The following is a 17,273-nucleotide window of genomic DNA, read 5'->3' as shown; positions in this document are numbered from 1 at the left end:
ATCATATCCTAGAAGATAATGTGTAGCACTCTCTCATTGAAGTTTAATAGTTGGAGCCAATGACTCAGCCTCTTTTATCATCAGCTTTGTTTTTTTCTATGTCAACATTTGTTATTTTGTTTTTTCTGGATTTCGTCGTTTAATAGATATGATTTCATGTGGTGTGTAATATTAGTTATCTTTTAACAAAAACATAGCAAGTATTACTTAAATTAAATTTCATATTTACTTGAATTCCAAATTTTTAGCTTTCAAACGTCAAAATATGTAGAGCATTCTTATTTCTAACATCATATTTACTTTCTTTTTTTGTCAAACACTTACTTCAAGTATTACTTCTTCTTATAAAACTCTGACTATTACAAGTTTCTTACAAGTTCAACATCTTCAGATAATATGATTTTCAAGACAGAAAGCGATTGACAGAAAGAACCAAAAACATCAAACTCTCCTGCGGGCTCACCTAATGATGGTATGAAGTACTATGATCTAACTTCAGACACCTATTTGAATTCATTTTCTTTTATAAGATTCTTTATATATATCCTAAAATATTTTCTGTGACTCTCATACATGTATGTTACCTTCCATGGCTTCTAAGAGAGTACAAGAAGAGAGAAGAAATATAATTGCGCAGAAAAAAAAACAAAAAAAGAGTCAACTACACCCAACAAACACTACTACTTCCGGCTTCAAAAATATTGGTAGATTATAACGTGTTATCAATACTATATGATTCAATTATTCTGCTTAAGTAAGTACTTACTTTCTCACCTAATTTATAAAATAGGCACACCACATAAGAGGAAACAACAACCAGTCAAAATATCCAAGACCTAGAAATAACACAAAGGAATTTGTTCATAATTTAGAAAAAATAAACTTATCAATTAAATAAACTATATATTTAATGAATACAAATAAAACAAAGACCAAAATATCAAAATTTAAAGAAAAAAAAACACAGTAAACCCATTAACAAACCCCAAAATAGACATCAAAATTTAAAGGAAAAAAAAACACAATAAACCCATTAACAAACCCCAATTACTTTTAACAAAATATACATATATACTAGGTTTTCACCCGCGGTATACTGCATATCTAAATTATAAATTATTGTATTTTAAATAATAATTTTTAATTTATATAGTTTTCAAATTTCTAATTAATTAACTTTATCTAATTAATTTCTAATTTTGTTCTTTTTTTATCGTCTGAATTTATTATTAATTGTAAATTATGATAACAATTACATATGATTCTACCATCGGCAATTCTTTCTGACCCTATTAGATTTACTACGAACACTCTTACTCTCCTGCTCCATGCTCTTGATGGTCACCTTCCTTCTCTATGCTCACCTGCATGTGTATGTAGAATCACGACGTACGGCGATAATTGCGCATCACTGGAGATCGTCTGTAAATTTGTTTCCATTAATCTGCACATTTATTAAATCGCATTATCCGGGATTCGAACCCCAGACCTCCTGGTGTAGAAGCATTAATGAACTCTATGCCAACCACTGGACCAAGGGGGCTTCCACAATTTCTAATTTTGTTTAGAATTTTTTTTTCTTACGTTTTATACATTTTATAATCTAATTACATTAAATTTATTATTAGATAGAATATAAAATTTTAAAACACTTAGTTTTTTTTTTATAATTAAACAGAGGTATATACATATATGGTATATTAGTGTATATTTTTATGTGTATACAATTTTTTTTTTGGGAATATTAAGAATGTGTTGTAATATATGTAATATTTTGTAGTTTATATATTAAATAATTTATAAGTTAATTTTCCAAGCTATGACTACAAATCTATAGTATGTGAAATAAACTAATAGTTTTAGTGTTGGTTCTATAGTCCAAACCCGTCATGCTAGGCGGATCACGCAACATGTTCAAAGATTTTTAATCCGTAAAAACTCATCATATGAAACCCGTTAAAGTAAAATATAGTATGTGAACCTAAAAGTAACTTTTTATAAAATTAGTTTTTCAAATTTTTAAAGAACAATAGCTTTTTACTCACCTCTTTATAAAATAAAGAAATAAAATCTGTATACATTTACAATTATGTTTGTTACCTTTTAAAACATTTAGTTTCTATAAAAAATCGAATATAAGTAGAATTAATTTATAAATGTCTCCAAAAATAGATATATATAGATTAATATAAATAAATCCATGCAAATCACGGAACTCTACCTAGTAAATTATATAATCTGAAATTTATCCTATAACTATAACCTAACTTGTCTGAGAGCTTTCAAAACAAAACACCACTCTTGATGCGACCTTGCTAAGAAAAATATAGTAACCTCAAGAAGAAGAAGACGGCGTCGTTTTATAAATTCTATACCCGGGAAAATGTTGATACTTCTGAAACTTTGTGTCAAGGTTCAAAATAACTTCAAAAGCTAAGGGGCTTTGTAATAAACAAACTCGAAAAGCCCTAAAGGCCTAACTAAACCCATCAGTCACTGTGTTTAAACCAAGGCGGCGTAATTCTCAATCTCCGGCATCAATGGCCATGCTCTCGCACCGTCTCCGGCGAGTTCTAGTCGCCGCACCTTCCTATTTCCAACGATCCTTCACTCTATCTCGTCCCTCCGATTTTATCACTCCCGTCTCATCGTTATTACCTAGATCCGCGGTGAAGCAATCCGCGGAATCAAATCGATCTCCGACGAGGTTGTTCTCGACGGCTCAGTATCAGTACGATCCTTACACCGGAGAAGACTCGTTCACTCCCGATAACGAAGGATGCGATTTTAATCATTGGTTAATCACAATGAACTTCCCCAAAGATAATCTCCCATCTAGAGATGAAATGGTTTCGATTTTTGAGCAAACTTGTGCTAAAGGACTTGGTTTAAGGTTCGTAATCTCTTGAATTTTTTTTTGTTGTTAATTTCGATTTTACAATGTTAAATCTTTATTTTGGAATTTGAGTGTTTTTTTGGTTTGTTCAGTTTGGAAGAAGCTAAGAAGAAGATATATGCAATTTGCACAACGAGTTACCAAGGGTTTCAAGCAACAATGACTATAGGAGAAGTCGAAAAGTTTAGAGGTAATGAATGATATATGAAAGCTTTTTGTTGGATGGAATTTGTATTTTGTTGACAGTTTTTGCGGTGTGGTGTTTATTGTAAACAGATTTGCCTGGTGTGCAGTACATAATTCCTGATTCTTATGTTGATGTTGAGAATAAGGTGTATGGAGGTATGTTTCTTGTTTGTTTTGTGGAGTTTTTATATCTTATTGTGGGGAAGTTACGTTTTTTTTCTGAACTGTTTTTTTTTTTTTTTTCAGGAGATAAGTATGAGAATGGAGTGATTACACCTGGGCCAGTTCCTGTTCCTACTAAGGAAGGTTTTGATTCTTTGGAGAAGGGACAAGATAAAGCTCAAAGAAGTGAAGCGAGTTCAGATCAGGGTCTAACCCCAGGAGAAGAGCTAGCTCAGATAATTGAAGTGCCTCCAGATCAGAGGAGTTTGAAGCAAATGCAAGGAACTCTGGCTCTAGGACAGGGGCAAGGTCAAGGAACTCGAACGTCAATCCCAAGACAAGGGCAAGGGGAAGGTCAAAGAAGTCGAATGCCAATTCCAGTACAAGGGCAAAGTCGAGGTGAAGGAAGTCGAATGCCTTCATTTCAAGGGAGTTTCAAACAAAGCCAGGGAACTCCGTCTGTAGGTCAAGGGCAAACTCAAAGAAGTGTAGTGCCTTCATTCCAAGGGAGTGTCAAGGAAGGCCAAGATATACGTATCCATGGACAAGGGCAAGCTCAGCAAAGTCAAGTACCTTCATTTCAGGGTAGTTTCAAGCAAGGCCAAGAAACCCCGACCCTAAGACAAGGACAAGCTCAAAGAAGTCAAATGCCTTCATTTCAAAGTGGTAACAACCAAGGTGAAGGAAGACCAGTCCCTGGACAAAGGCAAGGTCAAGGAAGTCAAATACCTTCTAATCAGGTGGGTTACAGCCAAGGTCAAGGACCTCAGACACCTCCATACCAAGGATTACCAAACAATTACGCTCAAGGACCCCGTCAAGGAGCATCGGTGTACTACAGCCAAGGAGCACCACAAGCAAACTTTGTCCAAGGGACGCCAGAAAATTACAACCAAATGGGACAAGGGAATTACACTCCGCAGAGTGTTGGAAACTGCGGTCCTGCACAAGGAGCAGGAAGCCCAGGATTTGGACATGGGTATCCTGGAAACGGGCAAGGTCAAGGAGGTCAGTTATTGTCTCCATATCAAGGGAGTTACAACCAAGGCCAGGGAACTCCGGTACCAGGACAAGGCCAAGAAGGTCAAATACCTTCATATCAGACGGGTTACAGCCAAGGATTGGGAGCTTCGGTGCCTACATACCAAGTAACACCAGGAAATTATGGTCATTGGGCATTTGTGAACTACAACCAAGGACCACCACATGGCAACTTTCACCAAGGGCCCCAACCAAATTACATCCAAGGAGGTCAATGGAATTACAGTCCACAGAACGGTGGACACTATGGTCCTGCACAGTTTGGGCAGTGGTATCCCGGACCCACTCAAGGCCAAGGAAATCAAATGCCTCAATATCAGCTTGGTTACAATCAAGGCCAAGGACCTCCATTCCCTGGACAATGTCGCTGTCAAGGATGTGGAATGCCTTCATATCAGTGGAGTTACAATCAAGGCCAAGGAACTCAAATCCCTGGACAATGGCAAGGTCAAGGATATGGAATGCCTTCATATCAGGCTAGTTACCATGGAAACTTCAATCAAGCAACACCAGGCAGTTACGGTCAAGGGACATCTGCAGTGAAACCAGCGAATTACAATATGCAGAACGGTGGAATCTATGGTCCTACACATGGATCAGCAGGAACTCCAGGATTTGCACAAGGTTATACTGGACACCGGCAGAATGAAACATTTCAACAAGTGGATCAGAAAAATGTAGCAGGTGACTGGAGCAACAACAATCCTGCAAACCCAACTGATACCAGAAAACCAAATTCCTGAACATAAGCAATTACACAGTTTACTTGTCTCATAGCTTTATGAAAACAGAAGTCTGCAGTTCACTCTTATTGCTCTGTATATATGTTGCATAGATGATTCCATTGTTTCCGTTACTACAAATCTACAGTAAAAGAATGAAGATCAGATGAGAGTAAGCAGGAATTGTTGAAACTTGCAGCTTCTAAGAGAAGCAGATTTCTTTACTGGTAATATACCATTGAGCCAAATTTTGTCGGTAATTTTCGAGGCACTGTGTGTTCACTCTAAAATTGGTAGATTCATAAGCCAGAAAATATTGGCTCAATACATAATGGGTTGGGTGTACCGTGAAAAATGTAAAATTTCGAGGCACTGATAAGTTTTTCTGCAATGAAGACTAAAACCCTTACGAGATCCTAAGCAAAAACTACTTCTATAGATATGGTGCTCATTTTGATAATGTCTCACTCAGGATCCTTAATTTACTCTAGCAATTTTCTTTATATAAGACTGGATAAATAAAGTCACGGCCTTTTTACATAGTGGGTGGCCAAAATCAACGTAAGGCTGCGAGACAAACTAGGCCATGACAGGACTTTCTTGGTTCTTTAAAGGTGGTAACTTTGAAAGCGCCCAAGTTGGAGAATTATTTATCCACAGTCCTTCACCGGTCTCCTTATGCTTGAAATCAGGGTATTTCGGGGTTCTCTACATATAGTTCAAAAACATTATCGGGAAATTCGAAAATGAATATAAGAGGAGAAATGGAAAGAGAATAGTGTCTTCAAAGATTCAAAGATGGATGATATATTTACCTTGTCTAATCTGTTATCCCACCATTTACTCGGGTTCTCAACCAAGTTCTTCCAAGATTCTTCTCCTACATCTCACAACGGCTCGTTTTAGAAAAGTGAGACAAATACAAATGCCACATACCTATCTAATACTTGCTAAAAGAAGAACTTACTTTTAAGCTGCGGGATTGTATTGGACATGAGAGGTCTTTCTTGGTTCTTCTTCAATGGTGGTAACTTTGATAGAACCCAAAGAGGAGAACCGGTCATCCACAGTGCTTCGCCAGTCTCTTTATGTATGAAGTCAGGAGCTTTCTCATTTGTCTACACGTGTTCAAAAACATAAGTAGGACGCCAGATAAAGAAGATACGAAGAGACTAGTTTCTTCATGCTTCAAAGATAACCTCCAGCGCAGTATATTACCTTAACTGAGCGGTTGTCTAACCATTTATCTGGGTTCTGAACCAAATCCTTCCAAGATTCCTCTCCTATATCTCAGGATAGCTCATATTATAAAACGAGATCATAACAGAATGCCACTACTTACCTAATACTTACTGAAAGGAGAACTTACCTTTAAGTTGTTTCAGTTTGGTGTTTCCTGTAGGGACTAAGACATCAAACTCAAGCTCTTCGAGTTTTAGCAAAGCCCATTCAGGAGCTGTGCTGAGCCACAAAGAAAAACCACCAACCTTCCTTTTGAAATCGGGATGTTTTAGCTTTACCTGCACATGAGAAAATAGATAACCAAAAGATTAATAATCAAACATATCAACTAACATGACTGAAAGAGAAAATGAATCAGAATCAAAGTGTGTTTACCAATCCGTTAGCTTTATTCCCACGGTGATCCAACCACTCTTTAGGATTTTCAATAAGGTGCTTCCACGAATTAGAGGTTTCTTCATCTATGACTTTAACCTTTTTGGATCTTGCTAGAAAGATAGAATATAATATATGTGTTAACTCAAATGTCGCAAAACCTTGTACACAAGAGATATTGCCAAAGACAAAGAGAATCACGTTGACCAGAACACCACTATATAAAACACAAAAAGTTAGCCCCTAAAAGACTTAACCATGACCTAGCCGAGCCACTAGTTGAAAGACACAAAATATAAAACGAACATAGGTACACAACAACATTAGTATTTTCTCACGCATAACATTGAATAAGGATATTAACATACCGGGCTGTCTCTTCGTGCTGGTTACTTCTTCTTTAGGTGGTGAAATCTTCTTCATAACTTCTTTTTCAATACAAGTTTCAGCTTGTACGAAGTTAAGACTCTGAACCATAACCTGTATGTAATGAACGAACTTCATATATATTACAGATGAATAATCCAAGAACATGAAACAGATTACAAATCTAGTCTTTAAAATTGATTCCATCTACAACAACACTCAATTTCCTATATAAAACTCACCTGAACATTGGATTGAGTATATGTAACACTCGGAGGAGGTGAATCAATAAACAGCTTCCCAGATATATGAATTCGATCCTCTTTCTTTACATGTTGAACTGCAATTTGAGCTAGATCCCCTTCGAATATAATTGGAATCCTGAACAAAAGTTTCAAACTTTTGATTATATAATCTTTAAGATAAACAAACAAGTTCCACTATAACAATAACAACAACACACTCATGCTTTCAAAAAAGGGTACCAGAAACTAGATGATTTTGAACCCGAACGCTGAGAAATCACAGTTCCAGCCCAGAATTTACCATCGGAGCAAGGACCGAACTGAACAGGTTGCTCGACGAATCCAATTAGGTTGATCCAATTCGAATTCTCCGGCTTGTACTCAATCTTCTTCGGCGGAGTCAGTTCTTTCTCCTCTACGGGGGAAATAAGCGGCGGCGATTTCGCTGATGCTTTAGCCCTAGGCTTCCTTCCTCCGGTTCCGATGACGTTGGCTGAGAAAACGCGGATTTGCTGCGAGATCACCCATTTTTGAGTGGGGAGCTTCGCTGCTTTCGAGTGGTAGAGTGAGGAAGTAACTACTCTAGTCAATGTTCTAGAGATTAAATTCATAGTTTCATACTAAAAAGGGAAAGAATCTGATTCCGTTTACGAGTTCCGGTGATACTGTGGTTGCCGGAGAAGGAGATGAGAGAATCGTGAAGATAAGCGAATAAGAACAAAAGAAGCCCTAATTTTTTCGGTCGCCAAGGGTTTAAGGGAAACTAGTCAATGGATCCGTAATAGGCCTTAAAGGCCCAAATAAATTATACTGGGCCTTGTTTTGTCTTTAAAATCATAGTAAAGGAAATTCAGAAACCAAGCAAAGTTTGTCACCGGAATAAGGTTTTTTGAATCTGATTCTCAACGGTTTGTGTCTATTGATCAGGCAAAGAACAGATGTGCCAAACTTGGCACCAATATTACACATTTTGAGGACTCCAAAGTTGTTTTTGCGAGTCGAAAAGGAAGCGACATGGCCGAGATAAAATAGCCAAAAAAAAAAAAAAAAAGACTTTCATGATCCTAAGTTGGTATATTATAGTGGCATATTGGGTTAAACTTAAAACCAATGTGAAATTAGATAAAAGTATAATTTTGTTCTTAGAGAACAAAAAACAAAAAAGTTGTTTATTTGTTTAATTTTTCTTATCTTTTCCAACATTCTAGTATTCTACACAATTCAAATTTAAAAACATAACTCAAATTTTGCCTTGACCAATTCAAAACAGAGATTTTAGCCCCAAAAAAAAAAAAAAAGAAAGAAAAGGAAACGTAATCATCATCTTATGGCTCACAGCTCAGTTTGTATAATTTTATATACATAAATACATACACATATAGAGAGACGTATATTATAGATGTTGAATATTCTTACAACTTTTGTATATAATTAAAGTATGAATTCTGCAAACCTTTGCTACGCAAACAAGGAACAAAAAGCGTTTTATTTTTCTAAGACGTGTAGAGGAACCATGAATAGAGAAACCATGACGTATAACGTTTTAACGTTCAAATATGTTTTGGGTGTTTATCTTTTAGTTAACTTGTCCTTCAGCCGTACGGTTCAAGTATATCGCGTGGACGAGAAGATATCATCTATATTGTGGTTAAAGAAATAGAAAAAAGATTGAAGCAAAATAAGAATAACATCTAAAGTTTTTTCTTGATGTTATATTATCTGAAGTTTATATACTCGTGGTTGATTTTGACGAACTCATGGTTGATTTTGTAGCGTAAAAAAAACTTAGCCATACAACAAGAGTTCAACGAGTATTTGATTTTTATTCTAGCTAACCGACTAGAGACAGAACTGAACAGTACGATGTTTGTTACTATTCAAATCGCACCGTATTTTTCTCACGATTATTCCGCATGTTAACACACTCAGAATTTCATAAAATTTTAATATTCAAAGCCAAAGAGATCAATAAGATCAATCAAACAATACAATAATATTGTATGCTTTTTCTGAAATGTGAATGGACTCTAACAACAGTTGATACCATGTTGACTTATTAAATTCGATTTCCACATTGATCAAGTACTAGTCCGAGATCTTGACCATATGGTTTGAAACATATGAATTAAAACTTAAAAAGTTTGCTGGTTTATAAAATTTAGTGATAATTAACTAAATAGACCTATATATCTTATTCATTGACTACGGGGTTTTAATATAAAATTGACCCTTCTACTTTTATTGTGTCATTTTACTTAGTACAACTACAAACACTTAGCGTGTATTTTTTTATCTTAACTTATGTGAATTCTTCTTATGTAATGAGTAATGACTGATATATTTTAAGCACCTCAAATAAAAAAATTATCAACAAAATAATCATTCATCTATAGTACCGCAAAAATCATAAATGATTGCCAAAAAATTGATATTTTTGTAGCTGAGCCATCATCGTTGGAAAACCTCGTTGTATCGTTGTATAGTTTAAATTTAACTTTTACGAGAGTTATTTATACATATATATTGGAAATTCAAAAAAAAAACATCACATGAATATTACAACATAAATGTAGCAATAAGAATTTACCCTAACTAATGTTTCACTTTCACTATCATCATATATCATACATGATAATGTTTTATAATCTGTAAAAGTAAATAAATCATATAAAATCATATGTCGAGATCTTTCATCAAAAACTCCTCCACCATTACGGCGTCAAGGTAAAACGCATCACAATCCATAGTAATCACTCCATCAAAGCTACTATTTTTCAAGTATTCCCTAATAAGATCATCATCATCATCATCATGAGCATAATATTCATCACACCCACCATAACCCTCAGAGTCATCACTTAGTTGACCCATCTCACACGACGCCGCCGTCTGCTTACCTTCCCATTCACAGGTCCCGTGACTCTCCCTTTCCACCACCTGCATATCAGTGGCACAATCTTGGTTTTGGACATCACCGGAGCTCGGAAAAATGACTTCTGTAGCAACCGAAGCCGGCGACCTGAAATCTAACGTCACCGGACCTTTTCTTCCGACAGATACATCAATGCCGGAAGAACGTCCGGTGAATCTTTGAACTATGTCTCGGAAATTGCTAGGGTTTGCGTTGAGGAGTGTTGTGTGCATATTTCTCTTAGATGATCTATTATAAGATCGGCTTCTATCATGTTTTGATGCATTGGAACATACTTCAATACAAGAAAGAAATTAAAATAAGTTAAACTTTTAATAGGTCAAATATATACATTTCGTAGGAAAAAAAAATGAATATAACTTAGAAATAATTTGAGATGATTCTGATTCTGTAATCGCCATGTTGTACATCTGGGCTTCACCAGTGTTAATAGAAGGATCATAGTGTAGTAAACATTGGTTTGTTCTAAAGTTATTATTCATTTTTGTGTGTGTGTGTTTTGTTTTTTCGGTCGTGTCTTAGCTTGCAAAGACGCTAAAACTGAGTGCCTGGTTCATTTATATGTGGAGGTATAGAGAGAGAGGTCGATCGTAGCTAGATTTGACTTTTATGATAGTTTTTTTAAATTATTTGCATTAATTTCTATTGCTTACACTGATCATCAATATCAAGGCTTCTTGACCACATGTATATAGAAACAATCCGCGTTCAGTTTTGGTTTTATCCTATATCAATATTATCATGTATTACTTTATACAGAGATAGAGGGTCAGAAACCGTAAATTGTAATCGCTTTACCATAGTGTATGACTATTGTCAAAATATTGCAAATTTCGAATATGATTAAATAATTCAAACTAATCAAGCGTTTTAGTCGATACAATAATCTTGAACACATGTTATGATCTCTTTATTAAATTTGTAGTTAAAACAATCCAAACAATATTTTCGTCAATCGAATAAAATAATCATTAGTACGTACAACACATATCATAATCTAATATATACTTACATATATCGTCCTCTACATTGTAAATACGTATGATACATTGATACGTGTGTATATGCCCTAGCGATGTTTATACAAAATATAAGACAGTATAATATAAAGGTTTGGATGTAGATTATTTTCGAGGAAGCAACCAACACGTGATGACAACATCGATAATGATCTCCTGGAAGACTTTTATACTTACTTAAAAGATGCTCTCTCTTGGATAAACCGTGTCTTTGGCTCTTTTACGGTCAATACATGCATATATACAATTAAGTAAACTAAACTTAATTGCAAAGTATGTTCTAGGTAGTAATATGTAAGAAATTACAAAAACGACTATTTGGTTGTAGTCTTGTATTGTATTCATATTAACGAAAGAAGAAGTGAGTATTTCACTTTAAATTGTTGTTAGGGGCACTCTCTTACGAACCATACGTTGTTATCGATAATAATTATATACCCTTAATTAATAAGATTTCATAGAACTATGTGTCTTTAGCTGTCATCTATTAGCTAAATCAGCGGTGGGATCTATATATAAACGTGGCGGTAGTTTGTGTGACAAAATCTTTTATTCCACAGCGCATCCGTGATTTTGTTCGGTAAAAGAGAAGATAGAAATGAATATTTTAAAAGTTCAATTATATGCTACGAATTAATTCAAAATTTTAATCAACTATAAACAGCACGTTTCTTATACAGGGTAGTCACACCTGCCATTTTTGCAATAAAATTTGGGTTTATAAAATATTGTTTTAGTTTTTCTTTCTTATTAGTGAAAAAAACTGAAATTAGTCGCATTAGAGAAACTTTCACTCTCTGGCTCTTTGTACAAAAAAAAAAAAAAAAAAAAGAGAAACTTTCACTATTTTACATTAATCAAGCAGAAGCATCGAAACCATTCTTCTTACAACAAAGGCCGAGAGGAAATGTTCTTACATACAGAAATAAGAGACCAACCAACCTCTCAACTCTCAAGACCGATACATTGTTGTTACATGATTACAACAACAATCAACGGTAAAAGAAAAAAAAAAAAAAAGTAAATACAAATTATTTTCAAAACAAAAACTAGTCAAAGTCACTCCAATGCAAGGAAGAAAGGACTTTTTTTTTTACTCCTTGGTGAATTCCAAAATAGTGGTAAGTCTTGGCTTCTTGTATCTTCTAAGAAGCAAAGAAGAGCAAACAACACTAACCGAAGAGAGTGCCATACATGCTCCGGCTGCCCAAGGCGGCATTTGCACCCGCAGAACCGGGAAGAACACTCCTGCTGCTACTGGGATTGACACTACATTGTACGCCATGGCGAAAACGTAATTTAATTTGATTCGTGTTAGGGTTTTTCGAGAGAGATCGATGGCTGTTATGACGTCTTCTAAGTTGTTTCTCATCAGAACGTAATCCGCTGCTTCTATCGCTACATCTGTTCCTGCACCAATCGCCATTCCCACGTCGGCAGCGGCTAGAGCGGGGGAGTCATTGATTCCATCTCCTACCATCGCTACTGTGCTTCCGTCTTTTTGCAGCGAACGGATGACTTCAGCTTTTCCTGCTGGCATTACTTCTGCTCTCACATCTTCGATACCAACCTGCACTCCATGCCACCAAAAGACTGTCATTTACTAAACAGGAATGGAACCATAACAACGAAATGGCCAAACCTAATCCCAGAGATTGTGAATTGGGATTCTAACCTCTTTGGCGACTGCTCTTGCTGTTCTCCAGTTATCACCTGTAACCATTATGGGTCGAACACCCATTCTAAGGAGACCTTCCACAACCACAGCGGCTTCTCGCTTTAGAGGATCCGCGATTCCCAGCACACCAATTAATTCACCATTATAGGCTACAATGACTCCTGTCTTTGCATTTTCTTCAAGATCTTCAACAAACTTCTCAACGTGGTCTGGGATGGTTATGGCATTTTCTGACATAAGTTTACGGTTTCCCACCTGATTTAAAGAAAATAAAAAAACTCTCTTTTAAGTTGCGAGAGCAGGACCAAAAGCAGATAGTTGTTTATATACTATGGAATAAAATCTCAACCAGAATTATCTTCTCATTGACTAAGCACTGAATTCCTTTTCCGGGAAGAGCAGAGAAATTCGAGGTATTGAGTAACCATCCAGAGTTTTGCAAATCTTTGTTACTTGTTTCACCGTCTTCAGTGGGTTCATCAAAGAAGTGGAAATGCCGAGCATACGCAACTATAGCTTTTGCCAATGGGTGTTCACTGCTAGCCTAAGGAAATTAAGAGAATATGAAAAGCTTCAGTAACAGTTTATATGTCATACCAATCCAAGAAGCTACGAAAGAAGATTTATCTGACCTCAGCAGAAGCGACAAGTGTGAGGAATTCTCCACGGTCCATCTCTGAGAAGGCTTTTGCGGTTGTCACGGTAGCTTTCCCTTGAGTTAAGGTGCCTGTTTTGTCAAAGATTACATACTTCACTTTGTGAGCTTTCTCCAATGCATCACCTCCTTTGATCAATACACCATTGGTTGCTCCAACTCCTGTTGCCACCATAACCGCGGTCGGTGTTGCCAAGCCGAGTGCACAAGGACAAGCAATTACTACAACGGATATTGAGAACATAAGCGAGAAAACAAAGTGAGTTCCGTTTTTCGGCAGCCATTCGTCTGGGTAAGCTCCAACAGCTCCACCAATTGACCTACAAAATCATTTGATTCTAGAATGAGAACACACTAATCCCATGTGTTTCGTTGTCAGAGAATAATTAAAGCTAAGATAGTAGATCTCACCAGCCTATTAAGGTGAACAATGCCAAAGTAATCACTACCGGAACAAAAATACTTGCAACCTGAAAAGTGGACAAGCCAGGGTAAATTTATTTCACTCTTAATGACTATATCACAAAGGAGCAAGTAGCAATACCAATGTATGAAAGAATTATTAGAATGTTTCTATAGTAATAATTACATAATCCGCAAATTTCTGGATAGGAGCTTTAGACATTTGGGCTGTCTCGACCAAACTAATAATCTGGCTCAGAACTGCATCAGATCCCACTTTTGTAGCTTTCATGTGAAGAGCACCATGCATATTAATAGTTCCCCCGATCACTGGTGAATCAACCTCTTTTGATACAGGAACTGATTCACCAGTCACCATGCTTTCGTTGACGTAACTTGAACCCCACACCACAACACCATCTGCTGGGATCTTTGAACCAGGATGAACTTTTAATGTATCACCAGGCTGAATCAATAATGCATCTATCTCTCTTTCCCCTACAAGCTTTCCTCCTATAAGATGGAAGAAAGATATGGAACTTAACTTAAGCAAAGTAGAATAGTTGAGCTTTATTTTTTGATAGAACTCAATCTCATTGATAAACGATCCTCATAGGAAGCATTACAATGCAATAATCATTTAGGGATAGGACAAGTAAGTACCTTTGCCTTCGATTAGTAAAATGGCTGTTGCTGGCGTAAGTTGTACTAGTTTCTTCATAGCATCCGAGGTTTTCCCCTTTGCAAGAGATTCCAAATATTTTCCCAGCAAGACAAATGTTATAAGCATGGCACTTGCATCAAAGTACGTGGGAGACCAAAACCCAGTGACAGCTCCATATAAAAGAGCCCCAACAGAGTAGAAGTAAGACGCAGACGTGCCCAGAGCGACCAGGACATCCATGTTAGTTGAACCATTTCGAAGAGCTCTCCATGCTGCGACATAGAAACGCTTACCAACAACAAACTGAATCACACTTACCAAGGCCCATTTCAACCAATCACCCATCATGAAGGGTCCACATCTCCATACCAGTAACGCATCAAAAAGAGCAATGTGGGGACAGATTACTTGGATAAAGAAGAGAGGAATCTGGATAAGAAAAAATCTTCACTATTAAATGACATTAGAAAACATATTCAAGACAAATGAATGTATCATAAATGGTGTCCATAAAGCATTGAAAGGAAGAGATAAGTTACTCACACTGAGAACAAGACTGGAGATAAAACGCCTGAACATATTCGAGGCCTCTCCAGTATCTTTTGAAGTCAACCTTTCATAAGGGCTCATAACACGCAACTTAAACTTCCCATACCCGTCTCCTTCAATCCCATCAACCAAAGACCTCGAGCTAACAACTTCAGGATCAAACACAACCTCCAGCTCTCCAGAAATCCTGTCAAGACGAAACTGTCTAACCCCATTCAATCTGGTAAGTATACCTTCCAAAACCTGAGCATCAAGCTCGTTCAAAATCCCCTCAACCCTCAAAACGAGTTTATCCTGCTGATTACTCTGAACAAGAGCACCTTCAAACCCAGCATCTTCAATCGCAGTAACAATCTCATCTTTGTTAATAACATTCGGATCATACTCAACTTCTCCTAAAGATGTAGCTAAAGCCACAACTGCTCTTTTAACACCAGGAAGATCTCTAAGGATACCTTCAACAGAGTTAACACAAGCTGCACATGTCATACCTCCAATAGTAAACTGACCCACCAAAGTGGCCTGTGTCTTTGTCCCAGTACTAGTAACAGGCTCAGCCAAAATCTCAGCCTCAAATCCAGCATCCTCTATAGCTTCTTTAATATCCTCTTCCTATATTAAATGCACCAAATCAGAAACAACAACAAAAAATCAAATCATGGATAAATAAATAGTTTGAGAAAATCTTAAATCTCAAATAAAATTAATCGAATTAAAACCTTGACTAAATTAGGGTCGAAGACGACATCGGCTCTGTTCTGTAACAAAGCAACGGAGGCTTTGAAGACGCCATTAACGTTCATCAAAGCTCCTTCGACGGAATTAGAACAAGCAGCACAAGTCATACCGGTAACTCCGACCTGAATCTTTCGTAAACCGGAATCATTACCACCTCCTCCTCCTTCCTCGATCTTACTCAGCACATCTTCTTCATCATCATATGAATCGAGAAGACGAACTTCTTCCATATCAGAAGAAGAAGAAGAATCTCCGGTGACCGGAGTAAGCTGCAAATCCCGTCTACTCGGCGCCATGTTTATTTTTTTTCTTTTTGGTTAATGAGATTCCGCAGACGGGAGAAATCGAGCAAATCGGAGAAGAGAAAAGAGGAAGTTATCTTCTTCCTCTTCTTCTTCTTTCTCCTTCGACGATGATTTGAAATTACAGAGACCTTTCTTTTTTCCTTTATGTACAAAAAAAAAAAAAAAAACAATGGAGGATTTGAAGAAAAAATAAATAAATAGAAAAAGAAACTCAAAAAGGATTTATTTATTTATTTATTTTTTTTGTAGCGAGAGAGAGAGAGGAAGAAGGTGGTGGAGAAAACAATTTGTCAACTAAAACACGCACCTTCTGTAATGACAATTTTGCCCCTACTCTTTTTTTTTCTTTTTTTTTCTTTTTGTTGTTGGTTAATAAATCACATTTACGGGCTTTGTTGCTGCGATCGTCATTGTACACGACGACCAAAATCAAATCAACAAAAGAACTGAATCGTATTTATTTATTGACAGGATCTGTATATCCAAGTTATGTATTTTCGCATGTATTATATGGAGGAGAAGTAAGAGACGAAGAGGGTATTTATAAAGGAGAAATTTTTGTTTTTTTCTTATACAAGATATTAATTATGACATAAAATTGTCTGTTTATAATGCATGCAATTATTTGTTAAAAGAAAATCAGAATGTACCGAGCAAAACAAGTTTGTACATAAATGTTATGATTTTGCGCCAGATCAAAGATGTAATTTTTTTAAAAGTTTTTTGGTGAACCTCTTAAACTTTAGGGAAGAAATCCGATTCAAAACTATACCATTTATTTGTTTGATGAGTGGTTGAGAAATTTTTATATGAGAATTTTTTACTAATGCTTTTTCTTTATACCTTTTTTTTTTAAATGTCTCTTCGGTAATTATTTTTAATTTTATCATTCTTTTATTTTGTAAAGACAATTTTGTCTTTCCTTTATATTACTACTTCAATAATTTTATTTGTCATTTCCGTCGTTGACTTTCTCTGTCGTCATCTTTCCTTCTGTCGCATCTCTCCTTCTCTGGTGGCATCTCTATTTCTCTGATTTCTTTTTCTCCGCCCATCTATCCTTCGCCGTTGTCACTGCTTCTCCGTCGTTTTTCCT

General features: G+C 36.2%; 4 protein-coding genes across 5 annotated transcripts; 1 reads left to right on the top strand and 3 right to left on the bottom strand.

Annotated features, from left to right (window-relative positions):
- The first annotated feature begins 2,209 nt into the window (after window positions 1-2,209).
- Window positions 2,210-5,267, top strand: LOC104724953 (multiple organellar RNA editing factor 4, mitochondrial). The gene is made up of 4 exons (XM_010443525.3): window positions 2,210-2,893; window positions 2,989-3,086; window positions 3,173-3,238; window positions 3,329-5,267. The coding sequence occupies exons 1-4, from the start codon at window positions 2,541-2,543 to the stop codon at window positions 5,026-5,028; spliced, it is 2,217 nt and encodes a 738-aa protein (XP_010441827.1). The 5' UTR covers window positions 2,210-2,540; the 3' UTR covers window positions 5,029-5,267.
- A 154-nt stretch (window positions 5,268-5,421) lies between these two features.
- Window positions 5,422-8,004, bottom strand: LOC104724952 (protein OSB3, chloroplastic/mitochondrial). Its single transcript, XM_010443524.3, has 9 exons — window positions 7,476-8,004; window positions 7,233-7,371; window positions 6,993-7,104; window positions 6,625-6,737; window positions 6,377-6,527; window positions 6,226-6,290; window positions 5,975-6,125; window positions 5,823-5,887; window positions 5,422-5,715 (listed from the first exon to the last, which is right to left on the bottom strand). The coding sequence occupies exons 1-9, from the start codon at window positions 7,844-7,846 to the stop codon at window positions 5,587-5,589; spliced, it is 1,296 nt and encodes a 431-aa protein (XP_010441826.1). The 5' UTR covers window positions 7,847-8,004; the 3' UTR covers window positions 5,422-5,586.
- A 1,904-nt stretch (window positions 8,005-9,908) lies between these two features.
- On the bottom strand, window positions 9,909-10,379 carry LOC147934824 (uncharacterized). Its single transcript, XM_087472817.1, has one exon. The coding sequence runs from the start codon at window positions 10,377-10,379 to the stop codon at window positions 9,909-9,911; it is 471 nt and encodes a 156-aa protein (XP_087328943.1).
- Window positions 10,380-12,015: 1,636 nt separating this feature from the next.
- LOC104724950 (copper-transporting ATPase RAN1) lies at window positions 12,016-16,757 on the bottom strand. 2 transcript variants are annotated; one of them, XM_087474604.1, is made up of 10 exons: window positions 16,485-16,757; window positions 15,854-16,317; window positions 15,129-15,746; window positions 14,585-15,014; window positions 14,109-14,434; window positions 13,931-13,989; window positions 13,497-13,839; window positions 13,214-13,408; window positions 12,862-13,119; window positions 12,016-12,756 (listed from the first exon to the last, which is right to left on the bottom strand). In XM_087474604.1, the coding sequence occupies exons 2-10, from the start codon at window positions 16,166-16,168 to the stop codon at window positions 12,280-12,282; spliced, it is 3,021 nt and encodes a 1,006-aa protein (XP_087330730.1). In that variant the 5' UTR covers window positions 16,169-16,317; window positions 16,485-16,757; the 3' UTR covers window positions 12,016-12,279. The 2 variants fall into 2 exon arrangements, with proteins under 2 accessions (XP_087330730.1, XP_010441824.2); XM_010443522.3 differs by lacking the exon at window positions 16,485-16,757 and having other exon boundaries at window positions 15,854-16,473.
- Window positions 16,758-17,273: the final 516 nt, after the last annotated feature.

The sequence above is a fragment of the Camelina sativa genome, chromosome 11 (genome assembly GCF_030686135.1).
Source record: "Camelina sativa cultivar CO46 ecotype springtype chromosome 11, ASM3068613v1".
Taxonomy (NCBI): Eukaryota; Viridiplantae; Streptophyta; class Magnoliopsida; order Brassicales; family Brassicaceae; genus Camelina; species Camelina sativa.
This window is presented reverse-complemented; position numbering and strand designations above follow the sequence as displayed.

Bases quoted from the DNA above. Each gene is read 5' to 3' on its own strand.
- LOC104724952 (XM_010443524.3), bottom strand. From the start codon at position 7,846: ATGAATTTAATCTCTAGAACATTGACTAGAGTAGTTACTTCCTCACTC. The intron at 6,738-6,992 runs GTATGTTAATAT...CTATCTTTCTAG, and splicing joins CAGCACGAAGAGACAGCCCG to CAAGATCCAAAAAGGTTAAA. The intron at 6,291-6,376 runs GTAAGTTCTCCT...CCTGAGATATAG, and splicing joins CAAACTGAAACAACTTAAAG to GAGAGGAATCTTGGAAGGAT.
- LOC147934824 (XM_087472817.1), bottom strand. From the start codon at position 10,379: ATGCACACAACACTCCTCAACGCAAACCCTAGCAATTTCCGAGACATA.
- LOC104724953 (XM_010443525.3), top strand. From the start codon at position 2,541: ATGGCCATGCTCTCGCACCGTCTCCGGCGAGTTCTAGTCGCCGCACCT. The intron at 3,087-3,172 runs GTAATGAATGAT...TATTGTAAACAG, and splicing joins AGAAGTCGAAAAGTTTAGAG to ATTTGCCTGGTGTGCAGTAC. The intron at 3,239-3,328 runs GTATGTTTCTTG...TTTTTTTTTCAG, and splicing joins TGAGAATAAGGTGTATGGAG to GAGATAAGTATGAGAATGGA.
- LOC104724950 (XM_087474604.1), bottom strand. From the start codon at position 16,168: ATGGCGCCGAGTAGACGGGATTTGCAGCTTACTCCGGTCACCGGAGAT. The intron at 15,015-15,128 runs GTGAGTAACTTA...TTTCTTATCCAG, and splicing joins TCTCCAGTCTTGTTCTCAGT to ATTCCTCTCTTCTTTATCCA. The intron at 13,840-13,930 runs GTGAGATCTACT...ATGATTTTGTAG, and splicing joins TTGTTCACCTTAATAGGCTG to GTCAATTGGTGGAGCTGTTG.